The sequence below is a fragment of the Sinocyclocheilus rhinocerous genome, unplaced genomic scaffold (genome assembly GCF_001515625.1).
Source record: "Sinocyclocheilus rhinocerous isolate Xijiao unplaced genomic scaffold, SAMN03320098_v1.1 scaffold470, whole genome shotgun sequence".
Taxonomy (NCBI): domain Eukaryota; kingdom Metazoa; phylum Chordata; class Actinopteri; order Cypriniformes; family Cyprinidae; genus Sinocyclocheilus; species Sinocyclocheilus rhinocerous.
Genome location: NW_015637537.1, coordinates 1,086,119 through 1,107,411, shown reverse-complemented (window position 1 = coordinate 1,107,411; position 21,293 = coordinate 1,086,119). Strand labels below are relative to the sequence as shown.

The 21,293-nt window shown below is 37.2% G+C and overlaps 1 protein-coding gene across 1 annotated transcript in view; it reads right to left on the bottom strand.

Moving 5' to 3' along the window:
- The window catches only part of LOC107748970 (AP2-associated protein kinase 1-like), a 53,736-nt gene that overhangs the window by 6,894 nt on the left and 25,549 nt on the right, over window positions 1-21,293 (bottom strand). The window contains exons 3-14 of the mRNA XM_016564008.1: window positions 19,105-19,213; window positions 18,850-18,992; window positions 17,565-17,686; window positions 17,400-17,481; window positions 17,096-17,228; window positions 15,679-15,782; window positions 12,862-12,941; window positions 12,563-12,720; window positions 10,748-10,917; window positions 8,014-8,207; window positions 6,487-6,665; window positions 6,270-6,356 (exon numbers count right to left, since the gene is read on the bottom strand). Of these exons, the coding sequence (XP_016419494.1) occupies window positions 6,270-6,356; window positions 6,487-6,665; window positions 8,014-8,207; window positions 10,748-10,917; window positions 12,563-12,720; window positions 12,862-12,941; window positions 15,679-15,782; window positions 17,096-17,228; window positions 17,400-17,481; window positions 17,565-17,686; window positions 18,850-18,992; window positions 19,105-19,213 (1,561 nt within the window). The remainder of the gene's footprint in view (window positions 1-6,269; window positions 6,357-6,486; window positions 6,666-8,013; window positions 8,208-10,747; window positions 10,918-12,562; window positions 12,721-12,861; window positions 12,942-15,678; window positions 15,783-17,095; window positions 17,229-17,399; window positions 17,482-17,564; window positions 17,687-18,849; window positions 18,993-19,104; window positions 19,214-21,293) is intronic.

Sequence of the window (21,293 nt, the reverse complement as noted above, 5' to 3'; positions counted from 1 at the left end):
GTAGAGAGTGAGGAGGAGAGAAGGGAGAGGAGGGAATGAGGAGAGAAGAGTGAGGTGAAGAAACAGTGAGGAAAAGATAAGGGAGATGAGATAGTGAGGAGAGTAAAGGAGACAGTGAGGAGAAGAGAATAAGAGAATAGACAGTGAGGAGAAGAGAGGAGACAGTGAGGAGCGTAAAGGAGACAGTGAGGAGGAGAGAAGGGAGAGGAGGCAATGAGGAGAGAAGAGGGAGGTGAAGAAACAGTGAGGAAAAGATAAGGGAGATGAGATAGTGAGGAGAGTAAAGGAGACAGTGAGGAGGAGAGGAGAAGAGAGGAGAGGAGACAGTGGGGGGAGGAAAGGAGACAGTGAGGAGGAGAGGAGAAGAGAGGAGAGGAGACAGTGGGGGGAGGAAAGGAGACAGTGAGGAGGAGAGGAGAAGAGAGGAGAGGAGACAGTGGGGGGAGGAAAGGAGACAGTGAGGAGGAGAGGAGAAGAGAGGAGAGGAGACAGTGGGGGGAGGAAAGGAGACAGTGAGGAGGAGAGAAGGGAGAGGAGGCAATGAGGAGAGAAGAGGGAGGTGAAGAAACAGTGAGGAAAAGATAAGGGAGATGAGATAGTGAGGAGAGTAAAGGAGACAGTGAGGAGAAGAGAATAGACAGTGAGGAGGAGAGGAGAAGAGAGGAGACAGTGTGGAGAGTAAAGGAGACAGTGAGAAGAAGAAAACAGACAGTGAGGAAGGAGAAAGTGAGGAGAAAAGAATAGACAATGAGGAGAGGAGAGGAGAGGAGAGGAGACAGTGGGGAGAAGAGAATAGACAGTGAGGATGAGAGGAGAGGAGAGGAGAAGAGAAGAAAATATACAGTGAGGTGAGGAGAGTAAAGGAGACAGTGAGGAGAAGAGAATAGACAGTGAGGAGGAGAGGAGAAGAGAGGAGACAGTGTGGAGAGTAAAGGAGACAGTGAGAAGAAGAAAACAGACAGTGAGGAGGAGAGGAGACAGTGAGGAGAGTAAAGGAGACAGTGAGAAGAAGAAAATAGACAGTGAGGAGAGTAAAGGAGACAGTGAGGAGGAGAGGAGACAGTGAGGAGGAGAGAATGGAGAGGAGGCAATGAGGAGAGAAGAGTGAGGTGAAGAAACCGTTAGTTCACCCAAAAATGAAAATTCTGTCATTAATTACTCACCCTTGTGTTGTTCCAAACTAGGAATGTTCGCCGTTGTTCACTGACGAGCTGCGCAAAAAATCGCGCGAATATGAACGTGGTTTTGCGCAGCTCGTCAGTGAACAACGGCTCTGTGTAGTTAATGCTGCTCAATGTGAAAGCACGCAGGTGATGGAGATTTACCGCTGATTACAGAACCGGCTTTACTGACAAGATGCGCGTTAAATATCGCATGCGATTTATCGTGCAGCCCTATACTGTATATATTGCTAGTATGAGCATTCTGTCTGGAATTGCCAAATGATCCACCCCATTTGCTAGAGCATGCAGTAACAACAGAACACTTATACTTGAATTCTGAGGACCACAGGTGTAGCACACTACAGTTTGAAACAAACCTATCATTTGTGTTAGACAGCCAATCTTTATTTCACAGGCTCAGGGTTATAACTTGAGCTGGAGGAGGAGAAAGCACTCGACTACCAGTCAGGCTATTAGTTAAACTGGCAAACGGTCAGAATGATGCAACTATCACGGTTTCATTAAATCAGATGCATGCGGATCAGTTGAGAATTGGACTTGTTACAGTGCTGGAGTTTTACTCACAGTCTTTGTGATAGAAAGGAGGACTTTGGGATGAGGGTATGGGGAGAGGAGGGGGTACTCAGGTCACAGAACAGCAGAACGCTCGCTTTCCCCCTTTCACTAGGGCAGAGAATGAACCATCAAACTTTAAACATGAATGAAGGCAAGAAAGCTCTTCAAGTCTTAAAGTTCAACTGCTTCTGAATAAACAGACGCAGCTAGAGTATTGTGAAAGGTTGCCAAGGCATAGCTACGCAGTTTCTCGGGTATTCTGGGTAGTTTTTATCATATTGTTATGCAGTTTCTAGGGTGTCCTGGATGGTTGCTAAAGTGCTACAAGATGATTGCTTACTGCTCTCAATTGGTCCCTAGATATGGCTACTAATGATGTCAGGAAAAGTGTGCATGTCATAGATCACCATGGAGCTAGAGTACACATGCATCCCACGGCACTCAAAAGGTTTACCTGTGCCTTAAATTTACCCAGCATGATCTGGTGTGTCATCAGATTCAGAGAGGATTACCAGACTGTGCTTACGTAAGACCTCCAAGCGTTAATCCACTCTCTCTGCTTTCGGCTGAGAATCATCATGCATGCATCTCTTTTAGGCCGGGCAAACACAGTAAAATTGTCATACAATTTAGAGCCGAATTCTGAATCTTGCACCTCTTTTTTGAGTCAAAGACTGAATTTCAGCTTTGTTGTGTGTGTTTTGATGTGCAGTGTATGGCAATCGGATGGTCGGATGAATTTCTGGCATGTCAGAAATTTTGATCGCCCCTCGTGAGGGTATCGCATAGTTGAAGCAGAGCTACGAACTCACTGCCCTAAATTCAGTGTTTTTTCCCTCAATGCGCCTGCGTGAAAACAGAAACAAAACCATGGCGACATATCGTGTGGTTTGGATCAAAGTGATGGAGGCTACACGGTTCCGGGTTCGGAGGGTCCACGTGTTTATTTCGCCCGTTTAGTGTGAGCAGTCAAGACGCAGCTCGATGATCCGACTGTATAGTGTGAGAACATAAATCTTGAGCTTTGGCTTGACGTTGCATGTGATTTACTCGCACAGTGAGAGTTGTTGTGTTGCTGAAATTTCACAGTATGTGCCCGGCTTTACACACAAATTCTAAAACTAAAAATCTAAAAGAGAGAATAACACTCCAAAGGACATAGCTGTACCATAATGTGCAGTATATACAGTGTAGTAGAATATGCTGTTTATATAATTGCTTTTATCATGTGGCTCTTTCTACAAATAGCATACAAAAAGAGGACCTGAAATTTATAAATAATGTCTTTTCTAATGTTTTTTTTCCCACAAATGGCTGTTTTTACAAAGTTTTTTTTTTATCATGAACATTTGTTTAAATAAATTGAGCGTAGGCACAAAAATCTCTCAGGTTTCATTAAAAGTATCTTCATTTGTGTTTCAAAGAGTGTTCATTTTGACAGCAAATTTTGATTTAGTTTTAGTCATAGTCTTTTGACTAAAATGTCATTTAGTTTTAGTCATATTTTAGTCATCTGAATTGGTTTTAGTTTTAGTCTAGTTTTAGTCGACTAAATATCATAAGATTTTAGTCGACTAAATCTACAGTAAATTTAGTCGGCTAAAATCTAATGGGTTTAGTTACAGTGTAGTGCATTTATTAAACATTTCTCTAAAATTTCCAAACTCATTATATAGGTTTGATATTAAGGTTTTATCATGATAGACACCGATTTAACTGCGGTGACACACAACATGCCTTTATGTTAAAATTAAATAATACCACTTCTAATAAACACTTTCTCCCTACTGTTCACGTTCACTTAAGATGAAATCGATTGTGTTTATGTGAATACTCATCAAAACGGACAATTCGACATAATTTTGTGTGTAATTCTCCGTTCATGCGACGTGAAAGAGTACTCGCGCGCTGTGAGAGACGCACTTTCTGTGTGTGTATGCTTCAGTGTCTGCGCTCCGAAAACCAGACCGAATTCAGTTCTCTCTTGCATCGTAAAATGTATCCATATGTCTGCTCTTCTCTTACTCCCACATATTGAAATTTTTTTACGTTTTATGAGGCATGCAGCAAGTGTATGTTAGCTTATGTCCCGCCGGTTCATATGTACGCAACTACGCATCTAACCTCCTAACCACGCAGTAGATTCATTCTGAATGAATCTCTTCTCAAATCATGCCCCCTAACATTATCGTCTCGTTTTTATTCGTTGACAAAAGTGTCAATAGATTTCCGTTATAGTTTTTGCCATTCAAAACGAGTTTTAGTTTGTTATCGTCTCGTTTTCGTCTGTGAAAAAAAATTTATGACGAAAATTATTTGTCGAAATTACTAAAATCTAATGGGTTTAGTTACAGTGTAGTGCATTTATTAAACATTTCTCTAAAATTTCCAAACTCATTATATAGGTTTGATATTAAGGTTTTATCATGATAGACACCGATTTAACTGCGGTGACACACAACATGCCTTTATGTTAAAATTAAATAATACCACTTCTAATAAACACTTTCTCCCTACTGTTCACGTTCACTTAAGATGAAATCGATTGTGTTTATGTGAATACTCATCAAAACGGACAATTCGACATAATTTTGTGTGTAATTCTCCGTTCATGCGACGTGAAAGAGTACTCGCGCGCTGTGTGAGACGCACTTTCTGTGTGTGTATGCTTCAGTGTCTGCGCTCCGAAAACCAGACCGAATTCAGTTCTCTCTTGCATCGTAAAATGTATCCATATGTCTGCTCTTCTCTTACTCCCACATATTGAAATTTTTTTACGTTTTATGAGGCATGCAGCAATGGTATGTTAGCTTATGTCCCGCCGGTTCATATGTACGCAACTACGCATCTAACCTCCTAACCACGCAGTAGATTCATTCTGAATGAATCTCTTCTCAAATCATGCCCCCTAACATTATCGTCTCGTTTTTATAGAAACGATTTCCGTTATAGTTTTTGCCATTCAAAACGAGTTTTAGTTTGTTATCGTCTCGTTTTCGTCTGTGAAAAAAAATTTATGACGAAAATTATTTGTCGAAATTAACACTGGGTTCAGAGATTAACAAAAGTGTGTTTGGAATGACACGAGGGTAAGAATGATGACAGAATTTTCATCTTTGGGTGAACTATCCCTGAGAGGTTGCTAGACAGTTGCTTACTGACCAATGTCAAAAGAACCCAGCCCCAAATCTCTATGACAAGGGTGTCCAATCCTGTTCCTCCAGGGCCACCATCCAGCAGAATTTAGCTCCAGCCCTAGTTAAACACACTTCAACCAGCTCATCAAGGTCTTCAAGATCACTAGAAACTTCCAGACAAGTGTGTTGGAGCTAACTTCTGCAGAAAGGGGGCTCTCCAGGAGCAGGACACTCCTGCATTATGATGTTCTGGTCTCTGAATATGGCTCAGGTTCCTCCTATATAATTCTAGGAGATTTTAATTTTGAAATAGCACAGCTCTTCTCAACAAGCCTTAACCTTTCATGTATCATTAATGTCAGTAGCATAGCTGGCGCTAAAGGATGAGTTACTCACCAAAGTTGGTCTAAATCCCTAACCTTAGTTTTGAGCAATACACTCTTAAAAATAAAGGTGCTTCATGATGCTATAGAAGAACATTTTTGTCTAAATGGTTTCATAAAGAACCTTTAACATCTGAAGAACCTTTCAGTTTCACAAAAGATTCTTTGTGGCGAAAGCAGTTTCTTCAGATTATAAAAAGGTAAGAAAGAGATGGTTCTTTGAAGAACCTTTGACTGAATGGTTCTTTGTGGAACCAAAAATGGTTCTTCTATGGAATCGCTTGAAGAACCTTTTGAAGCACCTTTATTTTTAAGAGTGTACTGAAAAAGCTTAATCGAAAGAAGAATTTACAAATTACTGTGAAGAGAAACTATAAAAGGTCTCAATCACCTAAAAACAGTCTTGATCAAAGTTTACCCTTTAACTGCATCTGATTACTGCCACCAGTGTTTATCCACGATGTTTCCAAGAAAGCAGGTGGAAGTAGAGTGCCCTATCTGTCTTTATCTCTATAAATAGGAAAAGGAAAGGCTTATTGCAAGGCTGCCAGCAGGTGAGATGCACAAGTTACTTTATTTCTGGAAGGCTCGAGGAGGTCAAGTACATTAACTGCTTTTTAAAGTCACTGAAAAAAACAGTGTTTGAAAGTCATGAATCAACATTCACAACCCATTTTACTTCTGGTATGTTTCTGGGTGAAACAGGATATTCAAGATAAAAATGCAGGGTGGGACGTGAGCCATTGGGAATTATATGGATTGTGGAAAAACTGGCATTCCATTCCAGAGTTTGCAGTAAAATATGAAGGACTATCCCCCTTTCTGAAAATCCACCAGCACCCATTGGTTGAAACTGTTCCAGGTTCAGTACAAGTTTACAGCATTCATTGCTTTGAAAGTGGAAAAAAAGCTAATTTTGCATTGCGGTTGTGTCTTAAGCATTACCAGATTCCCAGCAAGCATTGGAAGAGACATAGAAAGAGTCACATAGAGAGATAAATAGACTGTACCTCCTCCCTGGAGAAAGCCTTTATTTGAAGACACAGACTGCAACCCAGAAATCAGATTTTCAGGGCAGGATCTCTCGGCTGTCTTAGCTGCAAAGATACACACACATACACAGTGTATCTGTAATCTCTCTGTAGAGGGTTGTTTGGGCAACTAAAAGAAATACTGTGCTAAAAATAACTTGGAAAACTTGATTTCATATATAAACATTGGTTTTACCATCCAGTTTGGCAAAATCCTTGTTGAGCAGCTCTTCTGCTGTGAGTTTACAGAAATTGTCATCGCCAAAGGGGTTCCAGGATGCAGGGGCTCCAGGCAAGGGTCCCGAAGCCTCCCCTGACTGATAAACACTCTGCTGTGATGAACATGGAGAACCAGAGGGAGTGGTGCTAGCTGACCTACAGCAGAGAGAGAAAAATAGCAATGCTTCAAAAAGTTCCACTTCAGTGTTCTCACACGACCTCAGCATGTTGCATGCTAGTGGTGTCGAGTTATCATCTTTGAAATATAAACTATTTGCATTTTCAATACGATTTTTGCATAAAACTCCAAGGCTGTGACAAACTAAGCTGACAGTTGGCAGTTGGCCAAAGTCAGGCCATCGTTGAGTGTCTTTCAGACCTGTTTTCCCAGTGTGTTCCAAAACGTTGGCACTAGTTGGACCACGATTGGAGGCTTTTTGGCCGATTGAGCATGTTGAATGGCCATTGGGTGGTCAGTAAGAGAGATCACTCTGACTGGCTGTTCAGCTTAGTGAACCAGTGCATAAGAAGAAAAAACGAAAGGGGTGGAAGCAAGCAAACAATACAAAAAATTACAGTGCAAACATAGATGGTTCTTCTAATTGTACACCTTCAATTGATCTCACCATTCCAATGTGTGAATATTTTCATGAAGACATGGCTGTTTGGAATGTAGAAAGTGAAGACCAACTGATCAAGATTCATATTCAAAATGGTAAGCAAGCACCCACCCAGTCCTAGTTTCTGTTTCCCATTTTAAAGGCAGAATATAAACTACTGCCACCTGCTGGTCTGGAGAGTTACAGTATTTTCTCTCATGCAGGTGCAAAACGTATGCTTTTTGGCTGTTGGCTAGTCTTTGCAATGTGTCCAAATGTGCAAATTTTTGACACAGGTGACAACACAGCTGGTTTTTGTGAACATTAAGTTATTTGATGTCGGCTTGGTGTGTCGAGCCTTAAACCTTTAGCAAACCAAATATAATGAAGAAACCCTGCTGAAAGAATGAGCAATTAAACAGCTTAAAACAGCCGTAGATGGTTTTCTAGTTTTAGCTGACTGCCAGTTTGGCGAGTCTGGGATATTGGCTGGTCTTAGAAGGGGTTTTGGGCACTTTTCAGGAAAACCAGTTGAGTGCCAGGCTGGCATGCCAGCTAGACCACCTGAGACCTATTCAGCATAGAAGATCCAGATGTTAAAAACCGTTGCTTGAATTACTTCAAGTTGATTCGTCATACTGGAAATGAAGGTTTAAAACGAGCACACTGCATTTAGCAGAATGTTATTCTGAACATATCCAATTTCTACATATAGCAAGACCAAGAAAAACAAATTGTTTTGCATGATGTGACACTTTAAATAGTCCTAATGTTGCCACTTTGCTACTCAGTTAGCTAGATGTAGTACCAATCTTACTCCAATACAACCTTTATTTTCATCTTTACTCAATGCTGGACAATGGTTAAAACTAAACTGTAAATGATTACGTATTTGCTTGATTTACTTGGACTTGTTGAGGCTGGCCTCTGCAGCAGCAGCTTGAAGCAGTTGAGTGGACTTGCTCACAGGAACTCCAAATATGGTGCTGTGTGTGATATCGCTCAGAATTCGCCTGTGGCCTCCTTTAGGGGCGGTCTTGGGAGAAGAGGGTGGAGTCAAGGAGCAGACTTTATGCACCCCACGACTTCCGCCGACAGACTTTTACAGAAAGAAAGGTATAGAGACAACATTAAAGACTGAAGGATATTTATTAGAGAATTTAATTTCTGATATACCAAAAGAGACATTCTGTAGAAAAGAGGTTGGTCTTTGAAAGGTGAAGAAAGAGAGCTTCAGATGTACAAAAAAGACAAATCTGATATCTCAATGACTTTTTGAAAAAAGCTGATGTGTGAAATGAGAAAATATCTAAAAGGTTTGAAAGGTGAAATGTCTGTTGTCAGATGAATCAAGTCCTTTCTATTCATTTTAATAGAAAAATCTTATCTGTTAGAAACTTTAATGTATTCGCCCTCATGTCACTCCAAATCCATAAAATCTTCTTTTTCACATATTTTCCTGGGTTCTTGTCTCCATACAATGGAAGTGATTATAGACCTCCTGCTGAGCTACAAAAATGACAAAAACACCATAAAGCCACAGGATTTCAGTGAAGAAAAGACCGAAATGCAAGTCATTATTCATTGAAAATCACATCCTCTGTCATTGCCCTCAAATCCACTTTTTGCTGGTGCATAGCCAAACTTTGCACATTGGAACAAACAGCATTGTGCTGAAAGCATATATATATTATATATATATATATATATATATATAGGACAATAATGTCATATATTTAAATACATGGACATACAATTAAACTTGGGCAGAGCATGTAATTTTAAATATTTGCATGTTTATCACACAAAGCTATCATATGACTTCTGAAACTGAAATATACCTTTACTTTATTGGCAGTGTGAACATTCAGCTCAACTTATCCTTTTGTATTTTATAGAAGAACAACACAGATGATATGGCTTTGGAACAACATGAGGTTTTTAAAGATGTGTCATGACCAGGGTAGCGGCTTTTTACATTTTTGACAGGAATGAAAACGAGGAATGAATACTGTTGTTTAACAACATGCCAATTGTTCAGATGACAAATCATCTTTCCAAAAAACTTTCAGTAGACAAAACCTCCATTAAAAAGTTTTCAAGTTGTGCATTTTGAAAATTACTGATCCTATATGTCTATATATATATCCACAGCCTCATTTTCATCCACGTAAAATTCAATATGGCTATTAGATAGAACACCTCCACTTGTGTTGTACATGACACCTTGCTCTGCAGCTGCAGGCATAATATACAGTAACTGTCAACACCTACTGATTTCATAATGTTAATTCTTAGAAACAATTTGCAAAAACTGCACAAAAAAAACATTAAGTTACAAGAATGGATAGTCATTTACTCATTTAATTTTAATTTGTGAGTAAACTATCCCTTTAACTTGCAAGACAAGCCACCAAGGGGAGGATCAAGGCTTTAGGAAGCAAGGAAAATCACTCTAACAGAGCAGACACAGATGTTGGGAGGGTTACCCTCTGCTCTGGGTCCACTTCAGAGTCAGCGGATGGTGCCGAGGTGGTTTTAGGTGGAGGAAGGGTGGAGGCGTGTGATGTGGGGGGTGGAGGTGCCATAGCTTTGGTTTTAGGTTGGGCAGACACGGTCGCAGTGATATCTCCATCTACACTATTACTATGTGAACACTCTGTAGGCGGGACTGGGGCCGTTGCTTTGGTTTTTGTCTGTGTGGTTGCTGATAATGTTGTGAGGCGGTTGGTTTGAGGGTGGTGTATGGGTGGAGGGGGTGCCCTGTTCTTAGGTTTAGACTGTGTAGAAACAGGGGTGGAGGATGATGCAACCGTTTGTGCAGGTAAGACGGAGGTCTGTGTTGAGTGCTGCTGCTAAAGGAGGTAGGTGCAACAATTGAGATCACAATAATTAAAATTTCCATTTATAAATTCACAAAGAATTTCCCAGATGATTTATTTTAAATCCACATGAAAAATCATTCACAACACATTTTATTTCCATAATGTGACATATTCAAATAAAATAGAGTATTCATCTATCTGGATTTGATTGGGTCATGAAAAGTGAGTGTTCAATGTCAGAATCAGACTATCGTTCACAGTAAGACATGTATTAAAGGGGTCATATGATGCGATTTCAAGTTTTCCTTTCTCTTTGGAGTGTTACAAGCTGTTCGTGAATAGATAAGATCCCTCAAGTTGCAAAGACTAAAGTCTCAAACCCAAAGAGATATTCTTTATAAAAGTTAAGACTCGTCCAATTCCTCCTAAAACGCCTCGTTCTAACACGCCCCCACATGTCTACGTCACGATGTGGGAAGATTTGCATAACACCGCCCAAATGTTCATAGCTGGCCAATCAGAGCACACCTCGTTTTTCAGACCGATGAGTTTTGTAAAAATCGACGCGTTTCAGAAAGGCGATAGATAGAGGAGAAACAATAATGTACAGTATGTGGAAAATAATGTTTTTTGAACCTTAAACCGCATAAACACATTTCATTACACCAAATACACAAAATAATGTTCTTTTTAGCAACATCATATGACCCCTTTAAGAAAGTAAATAAGGTCAAATCTTATTTCATGTTTACTCTAAATTCTATATATATATTTTTTTTTAAAGTATTTCCAGAATGGTTCATGTAGCAGTTACCTGTTGTTGAGCAGTAAAGAAGGCTGTGTTTTGCTGCTGCACAAAAAGTTGTGCATGTTGGGGTGTGGTCTGGGGTGGAGAGGGAGTGGCCTGCATTGGAGTGGGCGTGGCTTGTTGCTGAGCGACAGGAACCTGTGATTGGGAAACAGGCTGGGAAGCACTGTTAACACCTGTGAACCAATAGAAAACACAATAAAAACACAACGTTAAAAAACAGGCCGCTAAAATCCCCACTCTTATACTTGCAAACCACGAGACAAGGAAGAGTCGCGAAACTAGTCCAATGACTACAGAGCCCACACATGACATGTGGGGAAAAAAAAACCTGAAATCATGGCCACAATTAAAAATTTGTTTGTTTAAATTAAGTTAAATCATGGTCACGATTTAACTTGAATGAGGGAGGAGAAACAATAATGTACAGTATGTGGAAAATAATGTGTTTTTTAACCTTAAACCGCATAAACACATTTCATTACACCAAATACACAAAATAATGTTCTTTTTAGCAGCATCATATGACCCCTTTAACAATGTATGTCATATTCAGGGTCAAATTCAGTGAAAAACAGTTAAATCTATCTCAATATTTATAATGTCCCTTAATGTTTTTTTTTCCAGCAAAATCTATTCAGTATACGTCAAACATTCCTAGTCCACAGCTATTAGAATATGCCTATATACATAGTAAGTCAGCTTATTTTGAATAAACTTAAACATAAAGATGTATGTTAATTTCCTACTAGCTATTAGCTATTATTCTGCGTTTTCAGTAATTCTACGCAGTAATTTAATCAATGAGTTACTGTAGGATCAACATATTTTGAATATACATAAATATACATTTTGAATATGCACCATAGCCACATTTCATCAAAAATACAGAAAAAACTAAGACTGTGAAATATTATAAAAAAATTTTGAATATATTTTAAAATGTAATTTATCCATACGATGGCAAATCTTTTCTTCTTATTAAAAAACATTTCTTATTATCAATGTTGAAAACTGTTGTGCTGCTTAATATTTTTGTAGAAACGGATCCATTTTTTCAGGATCTTTTGAATAGAAAAAGAACAGTATTTGTTTAAAATTAAAATGTTTTGTAGCATTATAAATATCTTTATTGTCATTTTTGATCAAGTGAAATCCTTGATAAATAAAAGTATTCATTTCTTTAAAAAAAAAGTATAATTACTGACCCCAAACTTTTGAAATTGTGGTTAGGGTTTACATGTTAACATTCATAACCGTGCTGGAAAGCCCCACCCACAAAAATCAAACTGGTCCAAAATCCAGCTTCACATTGCTATATATAAAAAATATAGTATTTACATTTTCAGTGGTAAATTGCTTGATAAAACATTTTCATTTAGTCATTTAGCAGACGCTTTTATCCAAAGCGACTTACAAACTTGTCATCCTAAATTAAGACATAGTGTTACTATCCTGACCCAGATAATCCGGTGCTAAAACATTACAGGAAGATAACAATACACCGGGATATTCATTATCAATGAGACATGTAGGGCTTTAATTAGCATTGACTTCAGAAATAGGAAGTGAAATGACAGCTCGGTAGGATTGAGTGTGTCAGGGGCTCAATAGCTCAGGCTCATTAGTGAGGTTTTAAAAGCTCTCTGTAATGACACACTGATTGAACCAGTGGGAGCCGTGTGTGTCAGCCAAAGACACATGCAACGTGTGAAGAGTCGTCAGTGAAAAAAGAGAGTGAGCATGAAAGACTGAAGCCACACATATGAGGACACCTACATAGTGTTTGATTTTGGATGAAGGTGAATAATGAACACTCACTGATTGGCTGGCCGGGTCCTGCAGGTGCACTGGCTCTTTTACGAGGGGTGAGGGCTGGTTGGATGGGCAGGATGCTTGCGACTGGTTGAGCCTGGCCAGCCTTGGGACGCTGCCGTGGTGCTATGGATGTCTCAGTCGTAGGGACTGGATCAGTGAGCCTGAATGACAAGAAAAGTTCAAGTCGAATCAAAACGACGACTATATAAAACACGATATGCATCCTAAAACTAAAGAAAAAGTACATAATAAAACATAACGTGACTTCAAACATCGGAGACCACACTGATAAATAGTCTCACCTGGCTTTGTTTTGACTCTTCTTGGCCACGGCTTCACTGGCTCTGATTGTCTCTGGGAGTTTTGCTGGAATGAGTGAGTTCTAATGGAATAAGCGGAATATTATTACTATTTATTGTTATACTTGTGTTCCATTTTAATCGTGTTTTCATTGTGTTTGGGTTCTGTCTTCCTTGTTTTGCCTCTAGACCTACTTTCTCTTTCCGTTTAATTGCTCAATTTGTTTGCCTCTTGTTTAGTTAATTATCTAATTTGCTTCAGTGTATTTAAGGCCTTCAATTCCTTGTCCAGTATCGTTTGTGCTTTGCTCACTGTTTGCTTGTTATTTGGATTACCTTCTTTAGTTTTCTCTAATAAACCGTGTTTTATTTGAGCTGTGTGTGAACTCTTTTCATCTCACTTGGACTTAATGTTACAATTATATTACATAAAAAGCATGCATTTTAAGGTTAGACTTTACATTTTTCTTATTAACTCACCAAAGTATTTAAAGTGAGAAGGTTACATAAAAAGCATGTATTTTAAGGTTAGACTTTAAATTTTGATGTTAAATATACTATTGTATTGTATTGCATATAAATGTTCTACAGTCTATACACAGTATTACGTTCAATTACATAAGTGACTGTAATTAAATTACAGAAAAAATAAGAGTACTCCCACTTTTTTTCAAGGGAAAAGTAATTAAATTACAGTAACTAATTACTTAGTAACTAGTTACACCCAACACTGGTTACATTTTGTATTTGGTTGTCTTTATCCAACATGAAACATCTGCAAATCATTCCAGTGAAACAGGAAATTCAACACACACACAAACACACAAATCGTTTAGTTAATTCAAATAAAGCTGGAATACAATTAAATATAAATATTAGAAAAAACTTACACTTAAATTCAAATACAAATTACAAATATTATCTTGGCAACTAACTGAAATAAAATGTTTAAAATTACTTAAATAATTTTAGTTAATTAAAATTACGGTGAAAATAAAAAAAACTGTGTAAATAAATAAAATGAACTGAAAATAAAAATGTGTAAAATTGCTAGAATTACAAATAAAGTAAAAAGACTAATAAAAACGACAAAAGCACCTAACAAAACTTGAACTAAAATGAAAACGGAAAATATAAAAATGAAAGTGAATCCATAACATTAATAAATACTGTAACAGTATATAAATACGTCTAAAACAACACTGAATAACACACACCAATTTATTGTGCATGAAGACCAGTAACATGAAGAAAGTAGATTTGTCATTTTTTATTTCAGGTGGACTTCAAAGTTTGTTTTTAAATTAATTAATTAATTTAAAACATTGAATTCTCTTCAAAACATTCAATTCTCTCCTCTGTTCCCCTCCACCACTTCTATAGCAGCTGATGATTTCGCCACATTCTTCACAGACAAAACTAGAACAATCAGTAGTCAGTTCTCAGCCCCACACACACAGGACCTCAAACCAACCATACCCACTGCTAAAACTCCCATCTTCTCCTTCTGTCCCTCACTGAGGCAGAAGTAAGAGTATGAATGAGCAGGTCTTACGTGGATATTCTGTACTGGGCATTCTTTCCGTGCCAGTTTAAAGGCGAAATATGACACCTGGTAGATATCTGGCCTTATGTCAGGGTCTGGCTCCAGCATGTAACCTGAGACAGGAGAAATTAAACAAATCAAAACACAAAAGTGTACAGGTGAAAAATAGTTTTGCTAAATCTTGAAAAAAAATATTTTTTATTGTCCCAGAGAATGAAAATGTATTTTATTAAAATAAAAAACGTTTTTATTCCCCCTTTTTTTTGTTATATGATGGTAATTTAAAAAAAAAATACATATATTACCAGCTCAGGTGTGCATTATTTTCTAATAATTCAATGGCCCATTGTCAATTATTCCTTGCTCATAATACACTATAAATGTTTAATTTTTGGAGTTCAATATTTTTGAAAGAAGTCTCTTATGCCCGCCAAGGCAAGCTGCATTTACTTGATATAAACAGTACAATAAATACAGTGTAAACAGCAATATTGTGAAATATTATTCCAATTTAAAATAGCCTTCTCTATTTTAATATGTTTTAAATCATTCATTTACAGAAGAATCGCTTTATGTATTCCCCAATTGTAAGTCACTTTGGATAAAAGCGTCTGCATGTAAATGTAAATTTTATTTTATTAAGTTATTTACTAGAGTTGAGCATAGAGATGGTTTCATACCACATTTTTGCTAGTGTCACATCCTATGAAATCATTATTCTTAAGTGCGTAATTTAATTTCCATGGATGTGCAAAAATAAGTGAAGATGACATCCTCAACAACAAAAGATATGCATGTTGTTGGCAAAAACACAAATGTGTAATGAAAACACGTCATTGGCTATGATATTTATTTGTAGACGCAGTCTGAACCAAACATCCCTACGTCAGGAAAAACGGTCAAAGTTTTTACAGAGGTCATTCCTGTATTGAACTCTAAACAGCATTTGCGGGTGTCAATGTTAATATGTCTTTGATCATGACTCAATGCTTCCATTATGCTATCAATACTGCTCAGAGTGGGAGGGGCTACTGGATGTGTGCCAGCTGGCAGCCACGAGCGACAATCCACTTCCTGTGCAAGCACTTACGATATCTACTGAAAGGGATAGGCATGAATTAAACATAGATGAAGAAGTATGTGCTGGAATAAAGAACAAAAACCCTGTAGAGTGTGACAGGAAAACAGGAGAGTAGATCAGGGCAAATGCGCATGGAAGCTGGTGTAGTTATAGCACAGGAAATAGCGAGAGAGTATGAATGAGCAGGTCTTACGTGGATATTCTGTACTGGGCATTCTTTCCGTGCCAGTTTAAAGGCGAAATATGACACCTGGTAGATATCTGGCCTTATGTCAGGGTCTGGCTCCAGCATGTAACCTGAGACAGGAGAAATTAAACAAATCAAAACACAAAAGTGTACAGGTGAAAAATAGTTTTGCTAAATCTTGAAAAAAAATATTTTTTATTGTCCCAGAGAATGAAAATGTATTTTATTAAAATAAAAAACGTTTTTATTCCCCCTTTTTTTTGTTATATGATGGTAATAAAAAAAAAAAAAACATATATTACCAGCTCAGGTGTGCATTATTTTCTAATAATTCAATGGCCCATTGTCAATTATTCCTTGCTCATAATACACTATAAATGTTTAATTTTTGGAGTTCAATATTTTTGAAAGAAGTCTCTTATGCCCGCCAAGGCAAGCTGCATTTACTTGATATAAACAGTACAATAAATACAGTGTAAACAGCAATATTGTGAAATATTATTCCAATTTAAAATAGCCTTCTCTATTTTAATATGTTTTAAATCATTCATTTACAATCATTTTCAGCATCATTACTCCAGTCTTCAGTGTCACATGATCCTTCACAAATCATTTTACTATGCTGATTTGGTGCTCAATAAACAATTTTTATCATTATCCATGTTGGAAAGAGTTACATTGCTATTACTAGTTACGTTAATATTTTTTTGTGGAAACTGCAGCATTTTTTTCAGGATAAATATTGCTCAAAACAACAGCACTTATTTGAAATAGAACATTTTTGTAACATTATAAATGTCTTCACTGTCACTTTTGATTAATTTAACGCTTTAGCTTTAATCCTTTAGGAACAATAAAAAAATAATAATTGTACTGATCCCAAACCTTTGAACAGTAGAGTGCATTATATATATTTATATATATATATATATATATATACACACACACACACACACACACACACTAAAAACATTTAAATCTATGGTAATCTAAACAAAGAGTGAAAAACAAACTACTTTAATATTTAATGTGTGAAAAATAATATTTTTCAAAAATGACGACTGTACTTAGTTGTTCCACCAACAGTTTTGTCCCTAATAATGCTTTTATTAAAACATAAATTTACACATGTGAACAGAATATTTTTCGGAGTTGGACAATATTTACAGTCGAGCTGTATGCAACGTATTTTGAAAATATGGTAACACTTTTGATTAGGGAACACTATTAACTGCTATTAACACTATTAACTATTATTATATAATTAGTGATTTATTATATTATGAACTATTAACACTATTAACTAGTTGCTTATTAGCATGCATATTACTAGCATATTGGCTGTTTATTAGTACTTGTAAAGCACATACTGTATGAATGCCATATTCTGCATGACAGACAAGCAATCATCAGCTGGACTTACGGATGAGACAGTGCATGTCGTGCGAGTAGCGGGAGTTGTCAGGGATGGTGAAGCTGCCGTCACAGATGGCCACCTGACTCTCTCCAAACGGCAAAGTGAAATAACACAACTTATACAACAAGCAGCCCAAAGCCTGAGGACACAAATGAGCAAGAGTCATCAAACCTCCTTTGTGATGTTTCAAAATGATATGCATATTCACCAATAATCAACTACAGAGACAAAAGCTTTGGCTTCTACTGAAACACACTGCTATTGTCGCTAACGGAATTATTCTCTAGCAGTCTTCACCTCTTTGACTCACCCATATATCTGCTTTAGTAGTGATAACTTTGCCCCCATATAGATTCACCATTTCTGGGGCCCGGTATGAAAGAGTAGTGTACCTTAACACACACAGAGTATTAGATTCAACTGATATGAAAACGTAACACTGTGGTGTATAATATAAAAAAAAAACAATGCTCACTTCTTGATTTCTTCTTCTACAGCCGCCACACCTTCTGTTTGTGGATTCTGGGAGCGGTTAATGGCACTGCCAAAATCACACAACACATAATGTCCTCTGTCGTGCAGCAAGATGTTCTCCACCTAAAAGAGACACAAAGAGAGGACACACATGTGTAATACAGTAGGTCATGCCCTAGTTTTTGTAAAGCTGAATTGAAATAGTTTTCTAAACATCACAACTGAGCTCTAAGATGAGACAAATTGTAAAAGGGTACAAACACAATAAGCAAAAAGTCATTTATTAAAGGAATAGTTCACTCAATAAATTTTCAAATATTGTCATTTTGGGCATTAAGACAAGTCACACCAGGTTGGACTCAATGGCAACATCTTTTTGAAGCTTGACAAACACTGGTTTCTATGGAAGCCCGTTTCCGCCACTGAATTAAACAAATGTAAAAAGGTAATTGCTCATTTTTCTCTCACAATTTTGACTTTTTCCTTGCAATTGCGAGTTTATCTCTCACAATTCTAATTTTATTTCTCAGAACTGTGTGATATAAAGATGCAATTGAAAGTTATAAAAACAGAATTGCAAGATATCTGAGTTTTGTTTCTCGCAACTCTGACTTTATAACTCGCAAATTCTGACTTCTTCGCACTTGCAAATTTATATCTCCCAATTCTGACTTCTTTTCTCAGAATTGTGAGATATAAACTCACAATTGTGAGTTATAAGGTCCAATTCTAAAGAAAAGAAGACTGTTTTCTTACAATTACGAGTTTATATCTCACAATTCTGACTTTATAAGTCACAAATGCGTGTTATAAAGTCAGAATTGCAAGATATAAACTAAAAATTCTGAGAGAAAAAAAAAAGTCACAACTGATATAAACTCGAAAAATAAAGTCAGAATTGCGACTTTCTCAGAATTACGAGTTTAAATCTTGCAATTCTGACTTTTTTCTTGCAACTGCAAGTTTATATCACACAATTCTGACTTAACTCGCAATTGCAAGTTTATGGCATGTAATTCTAAGAAAAAAGTCAGAATTGTGAGATAAAAAGTTGAATTTTTTTTTTCTTTTTTTTTTATTCAGTGGCGAAAACGGCCTTCCATAGGTTTCTGTATGCTTTAGTTGAATGGAAAAGAAAACAGTGCAAAAATTCTTCTCCTTTTGTGTGTTTCAAAAATGAAAGTTATATAGGTTTGGAACAACATAGAAGTGACTAAATGACTGAGTCATTTTTTTTAATTTTTTTTTTGGGGTTAACCATTTCTTAAAATAATAAGAGCTCATACTTTAAGGTCCCGGTGGATGATGGGAGTTTTGCAATGATGTAGTCGAGCGACAGCTTCACATGTGTCACAGAAGATCTGCAGCACCTCCATCTCACTGAATCCAGTCTGCAAACGCTGGTTCATCAGGTTCACAACCTGCCCACCTGGGTTATTACACACAAACATTGCATAGTAGGTCAAGACCACCAAAACTAGTGGGAAAAGGCTCTGAATCTCAAATGGCATACCATCTTAAAGAGAGGAACACATACTGACCTCGACAGAAGTCCATCAATATGAGAACTTCCCAAACATCTCCTGAACCTACTGCTGTGATGCTGGAGTCCATAAAACCAACAATGTTTTTGTTACCCACAAGGTCCATCTGTTTAAGAAAACCAACACATTTAGATAGAACAATCTGTAAAAACTTAAAATAGTTAGCAGCACAATGGTTTTCAACATTTCAGCAAATTGATTGATTTCTGAAAGATCATGTGACACTGAAGACTGGAGTAATTATTAAAATAAAATACATTTTAAAATATATAAACAGTTATTTTAAGTGGCTGTCTGGAATTGCTAATACTAAGTAACTATTGCATTCTCATTTATTAACTTAAGATTCAATGAAAAGCCTCCCAACTCACTCTTAATGTTTGTTTTAATGTTTAATCGATGTTTAATTTTTTTATTAATTTTTTTTTTTATATCAGCGTTCTGTAGTGTACAAATAAGTATACTTTGTATTTATTTTAAATGCCTGAAATGTGAAAGCTCACTCAAGTTTTCTGACCATTTGCTAAAAGCTCAAGACAATGGGTGTTTTAGTCGACTAAGTCAATTCTAGTTTTGAAATGAAATAGCTTAGCTGTTCGATGTCCTTTCAAATCGACTCATTCATTCACAAATTTGAAATGCTCCATGTTAGTCGTCTATTTAGGAGTGCACTGTGAGCAGCTGCTCATTTGGAAACAGCAAGACACTTTGTGATGCTGAAACAGTGCTGACATTTTCCTCTTGTCTATTTAGTAGGGCTCACAGCGAAGTACACTGGATTTCCATTCTGAAATCAGTCCCAGAGGACACGAGCGACCTTTACCGGGGACAGTGCACTGTTCTCAGCACTGTATTTACAGCAACACATGCAAACTGAGGAACAGGAGACCTCAAATCCTTTCAAGACTGCATGGCTCAGTTTTAAAGGTCTAATCACAGTGCTATTACAGTGAGGAGCTTAATCAAATAAAGGACAAATGATGATGGGGGAAAAAAAACCTAGAGAACATCCATTTGGATGCTTAAAAGAACAGTATATCCAAAACGACACTGTAGTGACCATATCTGAAGCCATGCAATATCGTTGTGTCAGCAACCCACTGAAATTTAAGCCATTTTGTATGGGATGATAATGTACAGCCAGTTGGTTTCTAATCGAAAAATAAACTCTGTAGGGTTTTACGGAAATCTTCCATTTTCAATACAATCGATAACAGGGATGCAAGGTGGCACCAGTTAAAAAAGGTGGTCTTCCTCATTGTTGCTCAGAAATCAAACATCTTGGACATCAATGATAACAAACTTGTGCATTTTGTGACCAAATGTCATTGCCCTTTAAACTGCAAGATTAACTGTTGAAAATTAGGTAATTTAACGAATGTATTGGTGACAACATGCATGAAGGACCAGCCAAAACAAGCATGAAACATGACCATAACCCAAAATCTTGGTCAAAAAGATGTTCAGCAGACTAGACTGACAGTATTTTGGTATTTATAATAAGTAAATGCTTTAATGTTTTTTTGCATTTGGAAAACCACTGAAAAAAGGTTTGTGTATGTACAGCATACCAGTAGAAAGAATAGAAAATAGAATAGAAATATAGAATATAGAATAGAAATTGTTTGTAACAATTAGGGGTGCGCCGATCCGATACTAGGTATCGGTATCGCTCCGATACTGGCATTTTCTGTTGGATCGGGGTATCGGTCAGACGAGACCGATCCAAATCCGATATAGTGCGTATACTTGTCTTGTGATCTAACCAGATAATCCTGTAGAAATGTACACGATTTAGAAACAGCACGAAACTCCAGCAAGATAAATTCCTTTTATGCAAAACCATTTATCTTTATTTACAGATCAAGTATAACATTAGGAACATTTAATCATCTTGGAGAGAGTTTCATCGTCTTGACTGTCATAACCGAACGTGACACACAGTTTGAATGCTGAATGGAGGATGACAGACAGCCGCTGCGGAGAGAAGAGTTTACGTCAGCTTGACTTAAATATTCATCTGTACCTCACATTAAACTATGGAAAAGCTTCAGAACACTTGAAATATAGTGCACGGAAACTTTATGGTGCTTTATCATGTTTTTGTGGCTTTCGTGGGGCTTAATAATAACACCGAATAGTATACGCATTACGCACTATATCGGATTTGGATCGGTCTCGTCTGA